The following is a 24,260-nucleotide window of genomic DNA, read 5'->3' as shown; positions in this document are numbered from 1 at the left end:
AGTAAGCTAATCTGAGTTAGGTTTAGGTATCTGTAACTAAAATAGTCCTTGTTAAAACAGAGGAGAAAGAATTCTTCAGAATGTTTTCTGGGATCAGACATAGTATTAATTAAAATTCTTAGTAGAAGGTAACACACAAATGTATCCCCAAGAAATCTTGCTTATTTCAACCTGCTAGATGTGTGGTATTGATCCTCCGTTACTTGCACCGAGAACCGGAAGAGGACCACACTAACAGAGTCTTTATTGCCTGGTACCTGCTAATGTTTCTAAGCATACGTGAACAAAGCATTGGGCACAGAAGGATAAACCACCATTAAAGACCCCAGTTTCTATTTTTATTTTTTTTGTATTTTTCTGAAGTGAGAAGCGGGGAGGCAGATGAACTCCCACATGCAGCCCACCGGGATCCACGTGGCATGTCCACCAGGGGGTGATGCTCGGCCCCTCTGGGGTGTTGCAACCAGAGCCATTCTAGCGCCTGAGGCGGAGGCCAAGGAGCCCTCCTCAGAGCCTGGGGCCAACTTTGCTCCAATAGAGCCTTGGCTACAAGAGGGAAAGAGAGAGACAGAGAGAAAGGAGAGGGGGAGGGGTGGAGAAGCAGATGGGCACTTCTCCTATGTGCCCTGGCTGGGAATCGGACTTCCACATGCCAGGCTGACGTTCTACCGCTGAGCCAACCGGCCAGGGCCCCAGCTGTTTTTTTATGCAAAGCTCACTGCAGATGTCACAATGCAGGACAGGGAAACTCAGTTAACTCAGAAAAGAATGAAAAGAAGTCACAAAAAAACAGACGCGTGTGATTTAACCCACTGTATTCTGTGTCCCTGTTTCCAGGGACGGAGCTGGTCCACCCACAGCCTGCAGCTCCTCCCACATGCTCAGGCTGTCAGCTTGGCCTTACTCTCCTCTTGACCTCACCCTCCCACTTCCCACCCACTGAATGCCAAGTCTCACGGGTCCTGTCAGTGAACAGGTGGTTCACTACATCCCCTCTTTTATTGTCTTTTCTAGACAACAGCTGGTCTCTCTACCTGGAGCCCCGCTCCGCCCACTCCTCTTATGCCCCCACCAGACGAACCCTCCTCAAGCTTAGCTGGGGTTATCGGCTCTCTATCCAGGGTTGCAGGGCCAACTACGTCCTGACCCAATTTGCTGTTCCAGTCCCCACCTTCTGCCACAAATTCTATAGCCCAGCCAAACTTTCAAAAGATCAAAGTTACTTCCCTCTGCTCCCAATTCCCAAGTTCGTCCACCATCTTCAGAGCAGTACCTTTTACTTCCTATCCTGCCTTGGAATTAGTAGGTGTCTATCAAGTGTTCTCGACTGAATGTGACGGTAGGTCTTGAACTTGTACAGATTTGAAAGCCTACTCCCATTACCCAATGTACACATAGACCTACTTCTTTACTCAGCACTTGTGACCGCTGTAGGCACAGCCCGAGAGTGCTCAGTGGGCCAGGGCGGTCCCCAGCACTGGATACACACTCAACAAACCTTCACAACAACTACACAGGTTCAGCTTGTCACCCCAACTTTAGAGACAAGGAAATGAAGGCACAGTGAGACCCATGCCCATCGTCATCCAACTAGCGAGCCACACAGGCAGGGTCTGTTCCCAGCTGTCAGGGTCCAGTACCCTCTGCCATGGTGCTAAGCCTTAAAAACAGGACCTACCAAAGCCATACGGAGGATTTGTCACACTATACCAGGGGTCGGGAACCTATGGCTCATGAGCCAGATGTGGCTCTTTTGATGGCTGCATCAGGCTCGCAGACAAATCTTTAATAAAAAAAATGTTAAAAATATAAAACATTCTCATGTATTACAATCCATTCATTTCCTACTGCTCATGTTCATGGATGCGAGTGTCTGGAGCCAATCACAGCTGTCATCTGGGACACCAAATTTTTTTTTTAAATTTTTTTTTCCTGAAGCTGGAAACGGGGAGGCAGTCAGACAGACTCCCGCATGCGCCCTACTGGGATCCACCCAGCACGCCCACCAGGGGGCGATGCTCTGACCATCCGGGGCATAGCTCTGTAGTGACCAGAGCCACTTTAGTGCCTGGGGCAGAGGCCAAGGAGCCATCCCCAGCACCCGGGCCATCTTTTTGCTCCAATGGAGCCTCGGCTGCAGGAGGGGAAGAGAGAGACAGAGAGGAAGGAGAGGGGGAGGGGTGGAGAAGCAGATGGGCGCCTCTCCTGTGTGCCCTGGCTGGGAATCAAACCCGGGACCTCTGCACGCCAGGCCGACGCTCTACCATTGAGCCAACCGGCCAGGGCCCTGGGACACCAAATTTTTATTGGATAATGCATAAAGTACACGGGTCGTTGTGAAGTCAGGAAGTAAAACTTCCCTCCTTTTAATCAAGTAGTCAGCTAGCTAATTGCAGAAACCCTTTTGACGAAGAAGATGGTTAAAAGAAAAAAAGATGAGGAGTATCGTACTTTTCAGCAGGAATGAACAGAGGAATTCGCCTTTGGGGAGAGAGCAGGTTCTGCAGTGTGTCTAATATGCAATGATAAAATTGCATCAATGATACGGTCAAATATAAAGCGGCACTTTGACACACATCATACTACATTTGCATCGAAATATCCAGAGGGGGACAGCAGGAAGAAAGCATGTCAAGAGCTACTGTGTAGAGTGCAAGCTAGTCAGCAGCAACTCTGTTGTTTGGATCCAACAAAGTGACTGGAATTCGGCTAGCTTTGCTGGTGCTTTAGCAATTGTGAGAAACGGAAAGCCATTCACAGATGGGGAGTATGCCAAAACATTCATGCTTGATGTTGACAATGAGCTTTTTGATGACTTTTTGGATAAAGACAAGATAATCAAACTAATAAAAGACATACTTCTGTCGGCAAGAACTGTTCATGATGTACCATCATGATGGCAAATCAAATTGAGGCAACACAAGTGAAGGACATAAATGCAGCACCATTCTTTTCTCTCGCTTTGGATAAGTCAACAGACATAAGCCATTTATCCCAGTTCAGCGTGATTGCAAGGTATGCTGTTGGTGACACACTACGTGAGGAAAGTCTTGCTGTTTTGCCTATGAAAGAGACAACAAGAGGGGAGGATTTATTCAAGTCTTTCACTGAGTTTGCTAAAGAAAAAAATCTACCGATGGATAAACTTATTTCGGTGTGTATTGATGGTGCTCCGTGCATGGTGGGGAAAAACAGAGGCTTCATAGTGCTTCTTTGTGAACATGAAAAGAGACCCATCCTAAGTTTTCACTGCATCCTACATCAGGAGGCGCTTTGTGCTCAGATGTGTGTCGAGCAGCTTGGTGAGGTGATGTCGCTGGTCATTCGGGTGGTCAAGTTTATTGTTGCCCGAGCTTTAAATGATCGCCAGTTTAAAACACTGCTGGATGAAGTTGGGAATAATTATCCTGGTCTGCTTCTGCACAGCAATGTGCGTTGGTTGTCAAGAGGGAAAGTGCTCAGCCATTTCACGGTTTGTCTGAGTGAAATTCGGACTTTTCTTGAAATGAAAAACATCGAGCATCCTGAGTTAACTAACACTGAGTGGCTCCTGAAGTTCTACTATCGCGTGGATATGACTGAACATCTGAACCAGCTCAATGTGAAAATGTAAGGCGTTGGAAATACAGTCTTATCCCTTCAACAAGCAGTGTTTGCCTTTGAAAACAAGCTGGAACTCTTCATCACCAACATTGAAACAGGTCGTTTAACTACACTTTGAAAAACTGGGAGAGTTTAAAGATGCATGCAAGCAAGTGACCCTGCTCAACATCTTGATCTCCAGCAGCTAGTAGCCTTCACATCTAATCTCCTGCAGTCATTCAAAGTGCGCTTTGGAGAATTTCGTGAGCGCACTCATCTTTTTAAGTTCATCACCCATCCACACGAGTGTGCAGTGGACAGCGCCGAACTGAGTAACATCCCTGGTGTCTCTGCCAGAGATTTTAAGCTACAAGCTGCTGACCTGAAGGCCTCAGACATGTGGGTGAATAAGTTCCAAGTCACTGAATGAAGATTTGGAAAGACTTGCACGACAGCAAGCAGAGTTGGCGAGAAAACACAAGTGGTAAGAAATGAAAAAACTTCAACCCGCGGACCAGCTGATTGTCAAAACTTGGAACGCGCTTCCCTGTCACATATCACACACTGCAGCGTGTGAGTATTGCTGTACTGACAACGTTTGGCTCTACGTATGCATGTGAGCAGTCTTTCTCACATCTAAAGAACATTAAGACCAAGTTATGACCACGTTTAACAGATGAAAGTCTCAACATCTGCATGAAGCTTAACCTCACCATGTATCAACCAGACGACAAAGCCATCAGCAAAACCATGCAGAAGTCGCATTAATGGTAAGAAGTACTTTATTCATCATTGGTTAGCAACAGCATAACAACGTTATTAAAAAGAATTCAGAGATTTATTGTACTTTAAAAGTGTTGGTCTTACATAAAATGCACACATTTATTTGTATTTAGTGTTAAATATATTGTATGGCTCTCAGGGAATTACATTTTAAAATATGTGGCGTTCATGGCTCTCTCAGCCAAAAAGTTTCCCTACCCCTGCACATTATAACATGTTGCTTCAATAGACCCAAAAAAAAGACCGGGCATGTAGGAACCAGGCAGCAGAAATGCCTGGGCACAGCAGAGGCAGTCTCAGTCTGGGTATCTGCAAAGGATCCGGTTTTTGGTCACCTTGTAACCCAGGGTCCCCTCCTGTGTAAATGTTTATGTCTCACATGAGACATTGGGCATCACTTGAAAGATACTGCTACCAGGTTCTATAAAAAAACATCATTACATTCCGGGAAGAACCGAAGCTCCGTGGAGAGCTCAGTGACGAGCACGTAGTGCAGGATGAAGGCTACCCCAGCCAGCGCAGGGCTGCATGTCCCCGGCCTAGGCTCCCTCACCACCCAGGCTCGTCCTGCCGGGAGAGAGCTGATTCGGGCTCTTTCCCTGGTCTGCTTTCCAAAAGCAAACTGAAACATTTTAGCTACTGCAGGACGTCTTTGCTACAAGACTGAGGGAGGAAACTTTGTTTCCACCTTTCAAGAGAAAACGTCAATGTTACAATACAATTACGTGGGGTTTTTTTTGGGGGGGGGATAGGGGTCGCGGGATCTGGTGCGAGTGCCTGAGACCGCGTGAGGTCGAAGAGACGCATTGTAACCAAACAAACGACGGGACGCGAACTGTCCCGTAGTCCCGGGTCTCCGTCCGCCCGCCGCGCGCCCGGCACCGAACTCGGGACCCCTGGGTACAGTCCGTCCCCACCACCGGCCCCGCCGCCCTCCAGCAGTGGGCGCCCCGCGGCCGGCTCACCCTGCGGCCACACGCCGGCACCCGAGCCCCGGACCCGCGCCCCTGGCCCCGCCCCGGTACCTGTCAGGACGGATGGCCGCCGGATCTTGGCACTTGCACGACCCCCAGGGCCCTTTGTCCATCCCCGGCAGCGCCGTGTTCTTGGCAGAGCTCAGGCAGCGCCGCCTCCGCCGCCCCGGGCCCGCCCGCACCCCGAATTCGCGGCGGCGGCGGAGGAGCAGTGTTGGGCGCCTACGCCCAGCGGCCCGGCCGCCGTTGCCGCTCTCATGACAACCAGACCCAGCCCGGCCTGGCCCCGCCTTTTGCGCCTGCGCGACCCTGTCCCCATTGCGATGCGCCTGCGCACAAGACGGGACTTTACCTCCACTTCCCCGTGGCCTTCTGGGTAACGGAGTTTCCGGGGAAAGGCGCATGCGCATACAAAGGCGGGGCCACGCCTTTTCTTTCCCGGGCTTTTCTGGGAAGTGTAGTTTCCGGGGGTCGTTGCGCGGCTTGCTTCTCCTCCGCGGTGTCTAGCAGGAGCCGAGCCCTGCCACCCCCAGGGGAGGACGCGTATGAGCAGCGGGCCACGCAGATGCCCTAAGGATGTTGTCTGTGTTCCGGAAGCCCAAGACGTTCAAGCTGCGGGCCCTGCATTGTGAGCAGAAGTTTGGGGTCGCGGGGAAGAGCTGCCTGGAGGTGTTGCGGAAGGGGTGCCAGCGCTTCCAGGTGCGGCGGGGTCGGGGGTTGAGCCCGGGGCCTCCACGTGCGGGGCGCGAGCTCGCCCAGAGGTCCTGGGTGGCACAGGGCAGCCTGGCCGTCAGCTGTCGCTGGGGGCACGGGCGCAGCCCAGCGTGCAGTGCTGGGCGCCCGGGCTTCTGGAGGCCCTGCAGCACGGGTGCGGTGTTTGTCCCGCCGTCCTTCCTACCCATGCCGAATGTGTTTCCGTGTCTGGGTCTCGGCCAGCGCTGGGGCGTGTGCACGTGCGGAGCGGGGGTGCGACAGGAGTCTTCCTAAAAATTCCTCAAGCTGACCTGTGTGCGGGTCACACCGCCGTGCAGAGGCCGTGCGTCGTTTCCAGCGAGATGTTCCTCTTAACCTCCTTGGTGGAGGTGCGTTCACTGGCTTGGTGGCAGCATCTTGCGTCAGTTTTGGAAACAGGCGCGGATTTATTATATTTTTTTGCGAGACAGAGAGAGAGAGAGAGAGAGATAGCAAGCGGGACATACAGACAGGAAGGGAGAGAGATGAGAAGCATCAATTCTTCGTTGCAGCACCCACCTTAGTTGTTCATTGATTGCTTTCTGATATGTGACTTGACGGAGTGGGGGCGTGGGAGGGGCGCTACAGCTGAGCTAGTGACCCCTTGCTCAAGCGGGATGAGCCCGCACTCAAGCTGGCGACCTCGGGGTTTCCAACCTGGGTCTTCTGCGACCCAGGCCAGTGCTCTATCCACTGCGCCACCATCTGGTCAGGCCAGGGTCAGATTTTAAGTGCCCTTAAGGAGCATCTAGGAATGGTCCAGGTCGTGCATCCCACAAAGCGGTGACCACTGTAGATACCTTTCTGTGACTCTTCATGTTTTTGAATGACCTACAGTAAGTGCCCTTGTTCCGACAGGTCACACTGATTCTTTAGACCCATATGCTTGTCTCAGGTGTCTGCCCTGCTGTCAAGTGTGATTCTTTAAAACCTAGTTCGTTCTTGTTCTTTGTGGGGGCTGCAGGTGGGAAGACCTCACGCTGCTGTTTGGAGATGGGCCTGCTAAGCAAGCATCCCGCCCTCTCTCCCCTCCTTCTCCCCAGCTGCCCATGCGGGGCTCTCGCCTGTGCCTTTACGAAGATGGCACGGAGCTGACTGGAGACTACTTTTGGAGCGTCCCCAACAACTCGGAGCTCGTGCTGCTCACGGAGGGTCAGACCTGGCAGGGCTGTAAGTTGTGGGGGGCCTTTGGAGAGTGGCGGGGAAGTTGGGTACACCTAGGAGTGCCAAGGGAAGCTAGCGGTCCTGGAGGCATTGCTCCGGGGAGGATACTCACACAGTCAACAAGCACAAGAAAAGATGCTTCATCTCATCAGCCCTCGAGGACATGCAGATCACACCCATGCTGAGACCTTGCCTTCCGCCCACTGGGATGGTAGGTGCGGGTGAGGTTGCGGAGGAACCGGACCCCTCAGACTCTACTGGGGGGATGTGAAACGGTACCGAGGCCATGGGAAAGGGCCTGGCAGTTCCTGAAACTGAAACAGAATCACCAGGTGACCCTGGAGTGACTTAGGAGTGGACCTGTGTATTCAGGACGAGTGAAAACACACATCGGCATACAAAGGCTTGTGCACGGATGTGCATAGCAGCTTTATTCACAATGGCCAGGAGGTGGAAACAAGCCAATGTTCACTAATGGACAAATGGCCTATTCAAACAGTGGAATGTTTCCTGCCTTACACTGTACTGTGGACGATCCTTGAAAACACCCCGTCAAGTGAAAGAAGCCAGTCTCAAAAGACCTGTAGAACTTGATCCCACCCACAGGAAACGTCCAGAACGGAGAAGTCTGTGGAGACTGCAAGGAGATCAGTGGTTGTTTAGGGCTAGGGGTGGGGGAGTGGAGGGAAAGGGGTTGATAGACAGCTAAAGGGGGTGGGATTTCTTTTCTAGGTGAGGAAGGCGTTCTAAAATGACCGTGGACCTAGTTGTACAACTCCGTGAATAACTAAAGCCCACTGAGTTGTACGTTGCTTATGGGTGAATTTGTCAGACACGAAAATTAAATCCCAATACAATTGTTAAAGAAAAAGCAAAGAAACGCCCCCATGGTTCCCAGTGCCTACAGCAGGTCCCATTGCTGTAGCGGGTACAGGGGGTCTGCTGCTCCCCCAGCTGCTGGCTGTGTGCTGTTTACTGTAGCCATTCTGATGGGTGTGTAGTGGTGTCTCATCGTGTCTGTTTGGATTTACCTGAGGGCTAATGGTGTTTAATGTTTTTCTTGTGACCATCTGCCACCTGTGTAGTCCCGTGACACTTACATTCTGAGAAGCGTGTTGCTCTGATTGGTGGTTGTGCAAACATCACAGTGTGTACGTGTGCAGCCTGGACGGTGTGGCCCGCTGCACGCACGGCTGTGTGGGAACCGCCATCGTCTGCACAGTTGTTGCTGACTGTATCCTCTTTGTGTCTTTTTCCCATTTTCTAATTGTTTTTATCTCTTAACGTTGAGTTAAGAGATAAAATACATTTTGGATAAGAGTGTTTTGTCAGATAGGGGGTTTGTAAAATATTTTCTCATACTCTGTAGCTTGTCTTTTTGAAGCAAAAGGGTCTTTTCATGGAACTAAAGTTTATTTTGCTAAAAGTCCAGTTGTCCTTTTTTTTTTTTTTTTTTTTTTATGCTTCTGCTTTTGGTGTTAAGTCTGAGAACTTTTCACCCAGCTATAGGTCCCGGAGATTTTCACCTCTGTTTTAGGCATCAGGTGCTATGACATGTGACTTTTCTTCCGTCACCTGCGAAGGGTTGATTGCAGGGGTTGATTTTCTAACACTGAGCAGCCTCGAGCCCCGCAATGACCCTGCTGGGCCGTGTCTCGCAGCTGTCCGTGTGCTGAGTTCCATCTGTGAGGTCTTGTAAGGGCCTTGGTCACCTCCAGCTCCACTTGGTCCTAAGCGCCGGCTGGGCGGCCTGCAGCGCTGGGCACGGGCGGGAAGCTTCCAGAGGAGGAAGGAAGTGAGTCAGGGGTTCGGAGAGGAAGGTCTCCTGGGAGGTCCAGAGATAATATGACTTCCTTTGGAGAAGAAAGGGCGAATGAAGGGCCGTAGTCCGCTTGAGTCCGCTTGAGTCCGCTTGATGGCTTTTGTTTTCTGAAGCACTTCCCATGCCTTCCTCCTCTGTTCGCACCCCACCGGAGGAGTGAGCACCAGGATCAAGGCCCAGACGGCCGGGCTCGTCTGTGTCGGGCAAGGACTGGGGCCCAGGACAGTGCTGAGATTAGCTGTTTCCCAAGTGAGGAGGGGTAGATGTGGGGAGCCCCTTCTCACGGAGGCGGTCAGCACTTTGACTTCCCAAGGCAGTGCCCCCAGGGACTGATGGCTTTTCTCTTTGTTCCCATTGCTGGTGGCAGATGTGAGCGACATCAGTCGCTTCCTCAGCGTGTTCCACAAGCCGCACGTGGGGGTCATCCAGGCCGCCCGGCAGCTGCTGTCTGACGAGCAGGCCCCGCTGCGGCAGAAGCTCCTGGCCGACCTCCTGCACACCATCAGCACGAACATTGCAGCCGAGACCAAGGAGGAGGACCCTCCCTGGTTCGAAGGTGCCTGGTGGAGTCGGGGCCTGGAGGCAGCTGGGGGTGGGAGCGCTTCCCCACAGCTGGACACCTGGGAGAGGCTGGATTTGACTTCAGTTCCCAAAGCAAGGGGCTCCCTAATGAGAGACTCCCCAGGCAGGGGCTTGCCGACCTTCTCTGCTCGTGCGGGGCTGGATTCCAGGCAGCCTAGGACTGTAGTCAAGTACACATACACACAGTTTACCATTCCAGCCATTGTTAAGGACACAGCTCAGGGCCATTAAAGCACATTCACGCTGTTGTGCGGCCATCACTACCATCCTCTCTAGAATTTTCTCATCTTCCCCAAACTGGAACCTCTGTCCCCACTAAAAACTGACCATCACGCCCCTCCCAGCCCCAGGCACCACCGTCTGCTCTTTGTCTCTATGGGTTTGGCTCCTCCAGGGACCTCACAGAAGGTGAAATCAGACAGCACCTGTCTCTTTGTGACTGATTTCACTGAGCTGCTAATGTCTTCTGGGTCCATCCGTGCTGTCCCAGGTGTCCGGGTTTTTTTTTTTTTTTTTTTTTTTTTTTCCTGAAGCTGGAAATGGGGAGAGACAGTCAGACAGACTCCCGCATGCGCCCGACCGGGATCCACCCGGCACGCCCACCAGGGGGCGACGCTCTGCCCACCAGGGGGCGATGCTCTGCCCCTCCGGGGCGTCGCTCTGCCGGGAGGGACCAGAGCCACTCTAGCGCCTGGGGCAGAGGCCAAGGAGCCATCCCCAGTGCCCGGGCCATCTTTGCTCCAATGGAGCCTGGCTGTGGGAGGGGAAGAGAGAGACAGAGAGGAAAGGGGGAGGTAGAGAAGCAAATGGGCGCTTCTCCTATGTGCCCTGGCCGGGAATCGAACCCGGGTCCCCCGCACGCCAGGCCGACGCTCTACCGCCGAGCCAACTGGCCAGGGCCCAGGTGTCCGGGTTTTAAGGTGAATGACATTGCACTGTGTAGATGGACCACATTTTCTTTTCTTTCTTTTTTTTTTACAGAGACAGAGAGAGGGATAGACTGGGACAGACAGACAGGAACGGAGAGATGAGAAGCATCAATCATTAGTCTTTCGTTGCGCATTGCAACACCTTAGTTGTTCATTGATTGCTTTCTCATATGTGCCTTGACCGTGGCCTTCAGCAGACTGAGTAACCCCTTGCTCAAGCCAGCGATCTTGGGTCCAAGCTGGTGAGCTTTGCTCAAACCAGATGAGCCTGCGCTCAAACTGGTGACCTCGGGGTCTTAAACCTGGGTCTTCCGCATCCCAGTCCAACGCTCTATCCACTGCGCCACTGCCTGGTCAGGCGGACCACATTTTCTTTATCCATCCATCCGCTGATGGACACCTGGGTGGCTTCCACTTCTTGGACTGGCCTTTTAAGGCCAGCCGGAGAACGTCACCAGCTGGAGCCCCAGGTGACGTTTGAGAGCCTCCTGGTGGACCGGACGAGCAGTAACCAGGGATGGCAGCACGTTTCTCCCACAAAGCCCCCAGTCCCCACGTCCTGGCCCTCCCAGGGCCATGGACTGCAGGGGTCTTGTCTTTGCTGCTTCTGCAGGACTGGAGTCCCGGTTTAGGAACAAATCCAGCTATCTGAGATTCAGCTGTGAGAGCAGGATCCGGAGCTACCTGAGAGAGGTAGGGCTGCTTTCACTGAGAGAGTGCTGGGCGGGTCTGGCAGGCAGCTTCTCTGTGGGAGGTGGGCTTCCTGGAGCTCCTCTGGTGCAGGGATCACTGGGCTTCCCGGAGCTCCTCTGGTGCAGGGGTCACTGGACTCCCAGCCCCACAGTGCACGGTGCCGGGGCCGCCTCTGCCCAGGCAGCCCTTGTCCCAGCAGGGGCGTGCCACCTCCCATTTTGCATGCAGCTCTCCCTGCGCGGTTGGAGTAGAACCCACCTTCCGTATCTTCGATCAGGCAGTTCAATATGGACGTGAGCCCACCTGGTCTTGGCTCACCGTTCGCGCTGAAGGACGCCTCGTGGGTGGGAGATGTCTTCCCTTTCCCAGTGGTGTCATTTTTTTCCTCTCCGGGGCACAGCACGGGTGTCTGAGCCCTACAAGAAGTGGAAGGCTCTGAGTAGTTGTGGTTGGAGCTCTGGCTCGGGGCCACCCCGCTGGGAGACGTGAGAGGTAGCTCCGGGCAGATTTGAAGCTGCCATGGTCCCAGTGGAAATCGGTCCTTGGTCCGGTGTCTGGCGTGGTCTCTGTTCTTCTTTGCAACAAAGCAGCAGCCCAGACAACAAACGAGCACAGACAGGAAGCCGTGGGGGGAGCAGAGAGGGCACATCCCTGCTCTGGAGGATGACTGAGTCCCGGGGACGGGCAGACACTTGGCCTCGAGGGGGTCTGTGTGGCCCCTGCAGACCTTTACAGAAGGACACACAGAGGAGGGCTGGCTCTGGGGCAGCTCAGGAAGGGGGTCCCCTGGTGTATGGCATGGCCCCATGCACCCATGGGTGGCAGTGGCCACCTGTGCTAGAGCGAGCAGCGTGGGAGGTGGGGTGGTGACCTGATGTGGCGGTTGCTCCCTGCCTACCCTCCTCTCTGTCTTCCTGGGCAGCGGTGGTCAGTGCTGGGAGACAGGGCCAGGGTGTCCAGAGCTCGACTGGGACCAAAGCTCCATCTCCAGAGAGCTTTCCCAGGGTTGGACAGCCATGGCCTGTCTGAGCTCAGCTCCCACCCCACAGCTGCGCTGAGGTCCCAGGCTCCCCGAGCGCTGTGGCCTTGAATGGACGGGAGCCCAACATGGGCACAGAGCATCGTCCAGCCCCCCTCAGCGATGTCCTTGGTGTCCCTCCAGGTGAGCTCTCACACACCCGCGGTGGGCGTGGAGGCTCGGGAGGAGTATGAGCGGATCGTGGAGGCCATGGGCCAGAAGCTCCGGGCCGCGCGGTACAACAGCGGCTACTTTGACAGAGGGGCCGAGGCTGACGGCCGGCTCTGCACGCCTGAAGGCTGGTTCTCCTGCCAGGTGAGCTGCCTGTCCTTGACCCTGGGACCACCCAGGCGTCTGCTGATCCTGCCCTCCGTGGGAGGTGGGGAGGACATCCCACCCTTGGCTCCAGGCGTCAGCGCCCCTTTGCTGTGAGGGGGGGGGGCGGTCAGTAGGGCACTGGAACCCCGAGGCTGTGGGGCGAGAGTTCACATGGGCCCGAGGACCTGCATTTCTGACAGGTTCCCAGATGGCTGTCCTGCTGGTCGGGGACCTCACTGCTGATGTGAGTGGGGAAGACGCAGGTGCCCCGAGCAGGAATCTCACCTTGACACGGGGTGGGGACAGGAGTATGATGTTCTTTTGAGTGGGCTGGTAGGAGAAGGAGGGACATTCAGGAGCCCCTGGAAAGCATGTATTTTGTTCCCTTGGGTTAGCTTTCTAGGGGACAGAGCTCAGGGATCCGGGGTTTGTGGCTGGCTGTGACATTTTGGGCACTAGTTAAGCTTGACCCCCTGGTGGGTGGCGCTGGCTGGAGCCACATCCTGGGCCATGCAAGCAGACACCACAGGTCCTTCCTGGACACCTGAGCAAATCCCGGGAGCACCATTCCCCAGGTGCCATGAGTCTGGGGATTCGGAGCCGGTGCCCTTTGTGACATGGGCAGTCACTCCTTCCTGGCCACCTCCCCTTCTGTGATGCGTCACATGTGATCCAGCCTCAAGGGCCGACGATGACACCTGGGGCTGAGCTGGGAGCGTGACTGAGGTGGCCCCTTGACCCGAGACCGGCAGGTCAGAGGCTTACCTCGCGGCGGTCACCTGGTTCTCTTTTGGTACAGGGTCCTTTTGACATGGCCGACTGTGCGTCCAGACACTCCATCAACCCCTACGGGAACAGGGAGAGCCGGGTCCTGTTCAGCACCTGGAACCTGGACCACATGTGAGTGAGGCGACCACGCCGGGGCCTGCCCTGGAGACCATGCTTAGGCCCCCCACAGTGTGGCTGTGGCTCGCCTGCTGCCCTGTGCTTCACGTACCGAACGTGTGGGTCCTGGACCCACCAGTGTGACCGATATCCGCGTGGAAGGGGCTGCCGGGCCCACGCAGGAGTCCTGCTGCCTCCTGTGGCACTGTGAGAGCCGGACCAGATCCTGTCCATGTCCCTGTGACCTCATGTGTGTCCTTCTCTCACCTGCTCCCTTCTATGCATGGGGTCTGTGGTCAGCATGCCTGCTCCCCAGGGCTGCAGAAGGGTGGCCTCGTTTAGGCCTGGCCCCCGGGGCCCAGTGAATGGCTGCACAGGGCACTGCGTGGTGATGGCATTCTGCCTTGACTGACATGAGCAGAAGTCTTTTCTCTCTCTCTTTTTTTTTACAGAGACAGAGTCAGAGAGAGGGATAGACAGGGACAGACAGACAGGAACGGAGAGAGGTGAGAGTATCAATCATCAGTTTTTCGTTGCGACACCTTAGTTGTTCATTGATTGCTTTCTCATATGTGCCTTGACCGTGGGCCTTCAGCAGACCCAGCAACCCCTTGCTCAAGCCAGCGACTTTGGGGCCAACCTGGTAAGCTTTGTTCAAACCAGATGAGCCCACGCTCTAGCTGGCGACCTTGGGGTCTCGAACCTGGGTCCTCCGCATCCCAGTCTGAACCTCTATCAACTGCACCACCGCCTGGTCAGGCCTTTTCTCTCTTTTTAAAAAAATTTTTGTCCACTGATTTGAGAGAGAGGAAGAGAGAGAGAGAGAGAGAGAGGGAGAAGCATCAACCAGTGCTTCGCTTAGCTACGCAGCAACCTGTCACTAGCCTAGAGGCTTTCCCTCCCTCCTCCCCGGAGCCCCCGGCTCCTCCGCGGCTCCTCTCCCCTCGTAATGGCTGCAGTGGGGTCTCAGCAGCCTCCCCCCCTGGCTTGCGCATGCCTCTGCCAGGACCCGGGCCGGCACTGGGCAGTCACGTGTCCCTGTGGACCCAGCGCTGATTTCCTGATTTCTGTTTCTGGCAGCTGGCGGCCCCTTCTCTCTTTCCATCTCAACTATGTTTATTTATGTATATAAACCGGTACGTATTTTTAAGAAAGAGGGCTTTTATTTAGCATTTCGCCGTGGTGTCGGGGAGAGGATCCTGTCTGCCTGGCTGGTGCGTCACACCGCCGCCAGCCCTCCCAGCTATGCCTTTTCTGGGCCTCCGAGTTGGTCTTCGTATTGCGTGAGTGAAAATGTTTACACATCCAGAGCCATATCAGAACCACTAGAAGTGGTCACACACACTCTAGCATACACATGGGTGGGCCCGCAGAACCACCACTAGACCCATAACAGTGGTCACCTCTGGGGAGGGACGAGGGAAACAAGATGAACGTGGTTGTCTCAGGTTACCAGCTTCCTTTCTGAGTTCCACTTAAAACGTGTTCACGTGCAACCCTGTAAATTTCTGGTAAATCCACACAGAGGTAAAAAGCGTGGAAACGAGTGAGAAACGTTGTTGCCGGTGATCATGGGGAACCAGGGCCACCGCCCATTTTTTTTTCCTGTGTATTTTTCAGTATTTAAAAATAATATGCACCATCCCGATTTTCAAAGTGATATAAGCCAAGTGGCTCGCATCAGACCTGGCTGGGCAGTGGGCCCGGCAGCCGAGGCCACACGCAGTGACGGTGCTGGGTCGCGTCTGAAGAAACGTCCCCGAGTGCTTGGCCCGCGGCAGTACCGTGAGCCCCCCTCCACCCCCCTGCCCCCTCCATGGGATGTTGTCAAGTGTGGTCTCTTTCGAAATCTCATTTCCCCCGTCTTTTCCTATCAGCAGCAAAACCCAGTTTTACTGTTTCAGCCATGAGCGAGTGGGTAGAAACTGTGCTGTCACCGCGCCTGGTTTCAGGGGCCTGTGCCTCTGGGGCAGTGACAGCAGGAAGTGACCGTCTCTCGCCTCACTGTGCAGGATAGAGAAGAAACGCACCGTCATCCCCACGCTGGCAGAGGCCGTCGAGGGACAGGACGGGAGGCAGGTGGACTGGGAGTATTTCTACAGCCTGCTCTTCACCTCCGAGAACCTGAAGCTGGTGCACGTCGCCTGCCACAAGAAGACCGTCCACAGACTCCACTGCGACCCGCGCAGGATCTACAGGCCCCGGGAGAAGACCAGGAGGAAGCGGGCTGCTCGCAACCACCGGTGACGCGGGCACGTGCCTCCGCATGTTGACAGGCCTGGTGACTTGCGGAATTTTCATAGGTGCTATGTATATTTTTGGCCACTTGCAATAGCTTCTGAAAAAAAACCTTTACAAAATCTTCCCACAGATGGCTGATTTCAGTACCTCTGTGAGTTTGTTTTCTGCCCCTGAGACCCGTGGCAGAGGATGCATTGGTTCACTGAGGGGACACCGGGCCCCCGGCATCCGGTCCATGAGGATCAGGGACCCGTTTTCTCTGACTTGGCTTTGCACGCTTGTGTGGCATAGGGTTCATGCTAAACGGTGTCTTGGCCACCGCTGGTCACGCTCATGTGTGGGACAAGTTTACATGTGGGCTCTGTGGGGTCTCACTGTCCCGGATGAGAAATGCCATCTTCTAGACTCTTCTAAATGCTCAGGTGTTGTGACCCTTGGGGGTAAGGCATTCACACGCCATTAAGAAGACACGAGGATGTTCCCTGCTGTCCTGTTTGTAATGGCCGGAGGGGAGACCTGCCAGCGGCCCGTCAGCAGGGGAGGGCGAGCGTGGCGTTATGTTCACCACCTGAAATTGCTGGTTGTGTAGACTCAACAACGGTCAGGGATCACTGACTCCCTGATTCAGCCAAACACACGTAACGCTTAGCTGTGCAGCAGCGTTGGGTGTTTCCAACAGAAACGGAAAGCCACCTGTTAACCACGCAAGGCGAGTAGCCCACCTCTGCGGAGGATGGCCCGCTGTTTATGCCAGCTACACACACGTGTGTGCCAACAGTGTGTCTGTGAACAGCACCAATCCCGGGGACAGGGCAGGTGTGGCTGGGTTACACAGGGCTAATTCTAATTCCCTAAAGCCTGCCAGGTCCAGGCTTCTCATCCGTGGTATGGAACCCTCGGGTGCAGAGGGGCGACGGCATGCCCTCCTCTTTGCCCTTTTAGATCAGGGACTGGAACATCTTTGGATTTTGGTATGGTTGGGGGGCGGGTCCTGCAACCAGTCCCCTGTGGGTACCAACACACAATCTGTACTTGGAAGTTTTGAAATGAGCACTTATTTCATAATTTTAAAAAATCTATTTTTTACACTTTGTACCATTTGAATTCTTAAATTTATTATAGAATCAGGAAAAGCAATAAAGATTTTTCATAAAGACATGTCAAAGAAGTTTGCACTCATTGAAAACAACAGGAATGAGAATAAAAAGAAGGGGTCGGTGGTTTTATTTATTTATTTATTGTATTTTTCTGAAGCTGGAAACGGGCAGAGACAGTCAGACAGACTCCCACATGCGCCCGACCAGGATCCACCCGGCACGCCCACCAGGGGCGATGCTCTGCCCCTCTGGGGCGTCGCTCTGCCGAGACCAGAACCACTCTAGCGCCTGGGGCAGAGGCCAAGGAGCCATCCCCAGCGCCTGGGCCATCTTTGCTCCAATGGAGCCTTCACTGCGGGAGGGGAAGAGAGAGACAGAGAGGAAGGAGGGGGGGGGGTGGAGAAGCAAATGGGCGCCTCTCCTATGTGCCCTGGCCGGAAATCGAACCTGGGTCCCCCGCATGCCAGGCCGACGCTCTACCCCTGAGCCAACTGGCCAGGCCTATTTATTTTTTTTAAATTGACCCAGATCATTCCATTTTCTTCACCGAAAGACGGGACTACCTTGGACTGAGCCCATTGTGTGTGGAATGTTAGGATTCCCATCTCCCACACGGCGTTCACCTGCCTGATCCAGGCAGTGGGGACAGGACATGTGGTCTCCTCCCAGGCCCAGTGCCCGAGATGTTGGGCTGGGGGCTGCTGAGGCCCTTCCTGCTCTGCAATGGTGGGTTTGGGGGTGGCGGTTCAGCTTCCCCATCTGGAAGTGCAGCTTCATAGCATGTCTGTGATATGCGTTCTTGGTGGCGGTCCTAGGAGAGTGCTTAAGACGGACTCTTCTCCTAACATGCATCAGAGCGAGCTTGCCCCCTCCTCCCCCTTGCTGCTGGACACGCAGGGCTCCATCCCTCACAGGGCTCTGTCCGTCGCCCAGTGGGCTCCGTCCCTCACAGGGCTCTGTCTGTCGCCCAGTGGGCTCCGTATATGACTGTGTGTCATGTTGCAAAGACCCATCGTAGAGTGTTACAATCCACTGCAAGAAGGCGGCACGAGGTGCTCCTCCCCGAGGACTGGGAGGTGTGGCCTGTGGGGCCAGCTGTGCCCAGTAGCACGCTGAGAACAGCTTGGCCCTCGCTGCACAGCTGGACTCCACAGAAAAACATGTTCATGGTGTATCGTAAAAGGTGATACTCAGACGGCCCAACGGAACAGACACGGCAAGGTGGGTGGGCTCGGGCGGGGGACTTCGGTGCCCTGTCCAGGCTCACCACACGTTCACCAACCCGGAAGGAAGCTCTCCGAGAAAGGACCAAAGAGCTGAGCTGTCTTCCAGGGTTTTACTGTGGCTTCATTCCTGAGTCAGGACTGGCTAGGTCCTTGGCCACTGGGCGAGTGATTCGACTTCTAGCCCCTCTCCCCTCCCAGGAGGTCCAGGGGTGGGGCTGAGTGTTCCAACCCTCTAATCACAGGGTTAGTTCTCCTGCTAACCAGCCCGCACCCATGTGGTCTCAAAGCCACCTCGTAATGACAATACTCTCAACGCTTAGGAAACTCTAGGGGTGTGCAGAACTGTGAGCAGGAAACTGGATGAAGATGTAATAAACCAGAAGACGGCCCCTCCCTACCTCACAGGGTGAGGAATGTGCTCAGGCCACACCTCTTCCACAGGAGGGCCTACCCTCAGGTCCACAGCCTGGGCGTTCAGCTCCAGGACAGAGGCGACCTAATCTGATGAAGGGGACAGGGACAGGGACGGGGCTGGGGCCGGGCAGGGTTCACCTTCCCTACTTTGCTCCCATACATTTTAGAAAGGAAGACAGTTTCAGCTTAAAGATATTTTTCAAAATAGATTTTATATTTCCCCCGTATGTATCTTGCAAAATTTCCAAGGTCCACACGAGCTTCCTAGACAGAAATAGAGGAGAGTTCCTTAAGAACGGTCACGGACTCAATCACAAGAACGATTGCATTCTGACAATGAAAAATTAAACCGCACATTCTCAAACCTAAAGTTCTTAAGCAGAGCGTTTTCTCTACAAATGCATCGTGTTTAACCACAGCCCCTCGGCGGGCTCATACTATCCTCCCCTCTGCGGGGACAGCAGACAAGACACTCCCCTGCACACACCGCAGTGGGCTCCACCCTCCAGGGATACCACCCGCGGAACCTCCCCACGGGAAATCTGATCACTGTCACGTCCTCTTGGGGATACATTTTATAAGTCTCATAATTTGCTACGCTATCAGTAGTCCACTGCACTCAGTAGGTACAGAAGCTGTAGTGTGTGTTCTGTTCCCTACATTTCCGCATCCTCCTCTTCCTCATCCTCTTTGGCTCGGAAGTGCATCTTCCTGAACTCTCGTCTGCTCACTGAAGGACAAGATGAAGACGCTGGTGGGAGGTCCTTGGGGGAAGAGAACACACCATCGTCAGTCACAACCACCCTCTGGTCAGCACCTGCCTGCAGACGGCGGGGACCCAGTGCCACACTGCTCTCCAGGTGGAGACTCGGCTCACCTCAAGGGAGAGACGGAAAAAGAGGCAGCCCAGTCAGTATGGGGCGGCAGCTCAGCAACCAGACAGGATCTCACGACCCTGCAGTGAGGTCCAGAGCGCGCACAGCCCTGCAGCACCCACACCAAGGGCCATGGCAGGGACCCTGCCCAGCACCGTGGCAGAGGCTCTGAGCGGGGCAGAGGGAGGGTGGGCGTGCCCAGTGCAGTGAGCCACTGTTTCATAACCTCCTCTTGTGCGGGGAGGTAGTGTTTACACGCAGTCCCTGGGGGTGCAGTCTGCTGAGGAACCCCCAAGGGGAGAAGGTGCCGCTGGACTTGTTGGGGACCAAATAAATAAACGGTATTTTTGCAATCTGGACAGAGGTGCTGGGCCCAAACCCACCTCATTTGCCTAGTTAACAAAGAGCTACACCTGATTCTCATTTGTCTCACCCGTGTTCTCCGGAGGAGGCTGGAAGCTAGTTTCTTATTAGTGTAAAGTAGATTTGGATGGCATGGTGGGGGTTGTCTTTGAGTTGCCTTGGAAACTTAATTGAATTGCTGATGGACCCCATTTTTTCTATGAATAAAAGTGGATGTGTTTCTGGGAGCAGGGACATTATGGCTAAGGAACAGTAGGGACTGTTTGCCGTGGCGTCCTCCTGAACCCATCTGTATATATATTATATATATCTTTAAGTCCCTGTCTATCATTTATTTCAATTCCATACCTTTTCCCATTCAAAGACCCCGTAATAGTCTCGTCGTGGCTGGACTGCGACAGGACTCACCTGCATGAGCTCCACGTTGCCGAAGAACTGGCTGACTGGCATGGGCTGGTTGCTGTCATCGTCCAGGAAGACGCTGCTGTCCATCTGCAGGGGTGGCTTCTGGGCCTGCTCTGGCTCCGGCGTGGGCCTGCCCCCCACTGCGGAGCTGCTGTTCAGTTCTCTTCCTGGAAGGGCCCCAGAGAGGCCATCGTCAGTCCTTGCTGAGCAAGCGTCACTCAGCACTTGGCTGTGACCGAGGGGAAGGCCTGTGGTCTCCTGCACTGTGGAAACGCCGGCTTCCTTTCCCTGGGGCAACTGGCCGTCTTCAGCCAACTCTGGGGGCTCATTCTTATAAGGGGTCTCCAGGGGCACTTCGGGTGGGCTAGTACTCTCGCTCTTAGGGACCAGTTTCTGTAATTCCGATTTCACAAGATGGCCTTTGTCACACTTGAACTTTTTGGAAGTTCTCCTGTCTGTGGCTTTGTGGGATGAGAAAGTCTATCGAGGAAGAAAAACGTCAGGGAAAAGCGACCCGTCTTAGCATTACAGAGCGGATGGCACACAAACCAGTCCCGAGCCCGAGGCTGGCATTCCTCCCACCTTACCCTGGGAGATGCTGAGGCCCAGCTTCTCTGTAGGGTCAGCTCACTGCTTGCCACTAAGGGGACAGCTGGGGAAGAACCTAGACATCCCCGACATCGCTCTGGTACACTCACAGATTACAATCTTTTAACAAAGAATCCAGTTTCCATGGTTTGGCTACAACCTAAGTTGTGTGAAGGTAGGGACTGAGAAGGGCTCTTTAAACACGTACACTGGCTTCAGCCCAGCTTTCCCACGCTGTGCACTGGGAGGGGACTGACAGCTGCTGGTATTGAACCAAGTCCCAGCCTCAATGAGGCCGACCGACCTACGGCAATGCCAGGATGAGGACTGCCAGGCAACCACAGACGCACGACATGGTACAGGGACACGGATCTTTTCCCCAGCCCACTTTCCTTTCTCTGGAAACCCTTAGGGATGGGCAGGATGGCAGCAGGCCACCATCACTCAGAAGGCCCCATTAAAGGAGGTGGAGTCAGAGACATGTGCCCGCCCACTGATGAGCAGCCACTCGGAAATAAGAGCCCCAGATCCGATGGCACTCCCAGCACCTTCCCTTGCTGCTCTGGTTTCCAATACAGCGCACTGGGGATTGAACGCTCCAGTTTGGATCCTGGTGTCATTGTGTGAATGAGAGGCTCACCTGACATACTGTCTTGGTGGACGTGGCAATCCCGACCCCCTGGGCAGAGGTCAGTCTGGCTGAGCAACTTCGGGCTCTCAGGCGTGCCGAGGACCGCACTCCCCCTGCGAGCTGGACCAGAGGCAAAGCGATCAGACGCTGCTCCCCCGAAACATGGGTGTAGAGATGGGATTTCCCAGCTGGGGAGAAAACCTGAAGACAGTCCCTCCTCCCCCGAATCATTTTGGTAGGACACTCAGGGCCTAAGTGTGTGAATTCAAACAAACTGGGTTTACGATGTAGATCCCCTCTCCCCACTATCCTGGAAGCTTGAGGTCATTTGTCTCTTTATCACATACGTTTCTAGGAACCCATGTTTATAAGGTAATAGTTCTGAACAAGCAGCACATAGCCTTCCTCAGAAGGCTGTCAAACTTCCATGTGGTGTCCAAGTTCTGGATAAAAGATTATTACACTTACACACAAAACAAGCCACCCACCTCCCCCAACCCTGTAACTCCCTCCCTCCAATTACAGGTGAAATCAGTCCTAATTCTATTAGTTTATAGGAATTAAACTAATCTGTTTGATACACCATAACAGTAAGAAATTGGTCCACCTCCATTTTACTCTGAATGCAAAGGAAAGTCTTCTAGTAACAAGAAATTAATTAGAGTGATAAAATTTAAAATGTTACGTTGGAGCAATTTCAGGTTTTTGGTACAGGGAGTTCCTGTACATGCTCACTCAGCTTCCCTGAGGTCAGACCACCACAGGACACCTGCCAACACCAAGCAATGGGCTTTAGACCACACTACTAACTAAGCTGCAGACTTGACTGGAGTTCCAGCAGTTATTTTCCTGCGAATTCCCTTTTCTGTTGCAGAACAGATGCCACTGACACTTAGGAAATGATGGCAGCGAGTAACGAAGAGAAGGGAATGATAAATGGACATTGTAGGGGACAGGCTTGAAAGCTGTCCTCTGACAGGTCCTGGACTGAGAACACACAAGGGGACAGATGGAAGGCCTCATGCTCATAAGAAAAAAGGTCAAAAAGGAAAGAAGCTAGTGTAGATAGAAACTGTCACCATGGCGCGCCTCATTCACCCCTACTGTGGCCCGTGAGGCCTTGAGGCTCCCAGGTGGCAGCTCACCAGGCTGCTGCCAGGGCCCCTCTCCTCTGAACCCCAGCCCCTCGGACAGCAGGGGTGTCATCACTGTCCCAACTATACAGAGCTCAGGCTCAGAGGTTTTGCCTGGGGGAGAGGGGACATCAAAACATCATAATCTCTTCCCAAAGGAAGTGACTTCCTGTGCAGCACACTGCGGGAAGTCCATGCCTGTGAGGGGCTGTCCAGGAGAGTGGAGGCTGGGAGGGAGGGCCGCTGAGATGCTGCAGGCCAGGCCAGCTCCACTGCAGGGGAGAACCAGAGAGTAACATAGACGGGAGGGGCCCACCGTGGGCCACCACAGATACCAGACACTGACCTCAAAGAAACCAGAATGTGACTGCACAGCAAGATATGTCCCAGGTCATAGCAGAAAACAATTGAGCAGTCAGCTGGCAAGTATTGGAGTTTAACAGCTGGGTGTGGACAGCAGGGAGGAAGACAGCCTCCTACCAGCACTATCACCCTAGGGTGGCAGTGGGCGATTGCGCACGCGCGCGCACACACACACACACACACACACACACACACACAGTGCCGCCCGACGGAACAGGAAAGAGACTCTTAACAGAATAATCCACCATATTAACAATGACAAACCCTGGGGGAGGGCTGGGAGATCACTGGCCAGATTTGCTACAATATCTAAAGTACCCAGTTTCAACAGAACATGAGGACGTATACAAGGAAACAGAAAGGCAGAAACACTGAGAGACCCCTTCGCGGGGGCGTGGTCTGGGAGTCCCGTTCCCGGAGGCGTGGCCTGGGAAATAGCCTCTGGGGACGTGGCCTGAGACCCCCTTCCTGGATGCGTGGTATGGGAAGACCCTTCAGGAGGCGTGGCCTAATATTCCTACCCGAAGGCGTGGCCTGGAAGAGCCCCTCAGGGGGCGTAGGACTCAAAGCCCCTTACTGGAGGCGTGGCCTGAAAAAGCCGCTCAGGGGGCAGGGCCTAAAACCCCCTTCCCAAAAGCGTGGGATGGGAGCCCCTTCAGGAGGCGTGGCCTCAGGGTTTATCCTGGACAAGGCCGAAGCAGAGGTCGCCCCTTGGCCCGAGGCGCCCCCCTCAGCTCCCCAGGCAATCGGCGGCTGCAGCCCCCCCACCTGGCCCCAAACAGGCCTCGGCCTCCTTACCTTCCGACTCCTCATGAGTGTGAGAGGCGCAATGTCGCCCCTAGCACCGCAGCCCAGCGCTCTCGGGGCAGCCTAACGCTTCACAGGGCTGCAGCAACCCTCCAGCCCCCGGCTCGCGCTGTGGCGTCTGACGTCATCAAAGGACTGGCCAATCACAGCCCGAGATTCTCAGGCATGTGACCCAACAAAGTCGGCGCTTTATGTAGCGGGCTGATGGCGGCCATATTTGTGAGGGGTACTTCCCTTGCTGCCTCTGCGGCCGCCACGTTTAAGAGGGGCGGAGTCCATGTTTGTGATGGGCATCTCCCTTGTTCCTCGGCCAAGTGTCGGGAGGCGGGCGGGAAATGACGGTAGTGGTCTCCCTGGCCTCTGCTTCGTGAGCGCTGTGAGCAGTGCTGGGGCCCGCCTGGCCTGAAGGCAGGCAAAGCCGCTTGCCCTGCGAGGTCCTGCCTCTCTTGCTGGTGGAACTTGGCCAGAGGGGCTCATCTCCCTTTGCGCTGGGCCGGGCTGCGCCGCGGCATCCGTGCAGGGTGCTGGTGGACCTGGCCCAGGACCCCAACTGGTTGCAGGAGTGAACCACCCTTTTCTTTGGGGTGGAGGCCTGCAGCTAACCACTTCTTGTAACTTGGCCAGCTTCCCCCCCC

General features: G+C 54.5%; 3 protein-coding genes across 8 annotated transcripts in view; 1 reads left to right on the top strand and 2 right to left on the bottom strand.

Annotated features, from left to right (window-relative positions):
• Positions 1 to 5,624, bottom strand: part of CEP104 (centrosomal protein 104) — a 38,311-nt gene extending 32,687 nt beyond the window's left edge. The window contains exons 1-2 of one of the 2 annotated variants that reach the window (XM_066270626.1): positions 5,391 to 5,624; positions 2,860 to 3,062 (exon numbers count right to left, since the gene is read on the bottom strand). The gene's annotated coding sequence lies outside the window, so the exon portion shown is untranslated. The remainder of the gene's footprint in view (positions 1 to 2,859; positions 3,063 to 5,390) is intronic. The other variant, XM_066270624.1, reaches the window with a different exon arrangement.
• A 181-nt stretch (positions 5,625 to 5,805) lies between these two features.
• Positions 5,806 to 17,725, top strand: DFFB (DNA fragmentation factor subunit beta). 4 transcript variants are annotated; one of them, XR_010730529.1, is made up of 8 exons: positions 5,806 to 6,038; positions 7,115 to 7,241; positions 9,425 to 9,613; positions 11,182 to 11,261; positions 12,424 to 12,594; positions 13,397 to 13,497; positions 15,495 to 16,940; positions 17,320 to 17,707. XR_010730529.1 is itself a non-coding variant. In XM_066270621.1 (7 exons), exons 1-7 carry the CDS (start codon positions 5,916 to 5,918, stop codon positions 15,727 to 15,729), a joined length of 1,026 nt encoding a protein of 341 aa, XP_066126718.1. In that variant the 5' UTR covers positions 5,806 to 5,915; the 3' UTR covers positions 15,730 to 17,080. The 4 variants fall into 4 exon arrangements, 1 of the variants encoding a protein (XP_066126718.1); XR_010730530.1 differs by having other exon boundaries at positions 5,810 to 5,967; positions 17,320 to 17,710; XM_066270621.1 differs by lacking the exon at positions 17,320 to 17,707 and having other exon boundaries at positions 15,495 to 17,080.
• Positions 17,726 to 18,446: 721 nt separating this feature from the next.
• On the bottom strand, positions 18,447 to 23,748 carry C3H1orf174 (chromosome 3 C1orf174 homolog). 2 transcript variants are annotated; one of them, XM_066270622.1, is made up of 5 exons: positions 23,617 to 23,748; positions 21,332 to 21,442; positions 20,107 to 20,583; positions 19,121 to 19,224; positions 18,447 to 18,724 (listed from the first exon to the last, which is right to left on the bottom strand). In XM_066270622.1, exons 1-5 carry the CDS (start codon positions 23,629 to 23,631, stop codon positions 18,604 to 18,606), a joined length of 828 nt encoding a protein of 275 aa, XP_066126719.1. In that variant the 5' UTR covers positions 23,632 to 23,748; the 3' UTR covers positions 18,447 to 18,603. The 2 variants fall into 2 exon arrangements, with proteins under 2 accessions (XP_066126719.1, XP_066126720.1); XM_066270623.1 differs by having other exon boundaries at positions 18,654 to 19,224.
• Positions 23,749 to 24,260: the final 512 nt, after the last annotated feature.

This window comes from Saccopteryx bilineata, chromosome 3, assembly GCF_036850765.1.
Source record: "Saccopteryx bilineata isolate mSacBil1 chromosome 3, mSacBil1_pri_phased_curated, whole genome shotgun sequence".
NCBI lineage: Eukaryota > Metazoa > Chordata > Mammalia > Chiroptera > Emballonuridae > Saccopteryx > Saccopteryx bilineata.
This window is presented reverse-complemented; position numbering and strand designations above follow the sequence as displayed.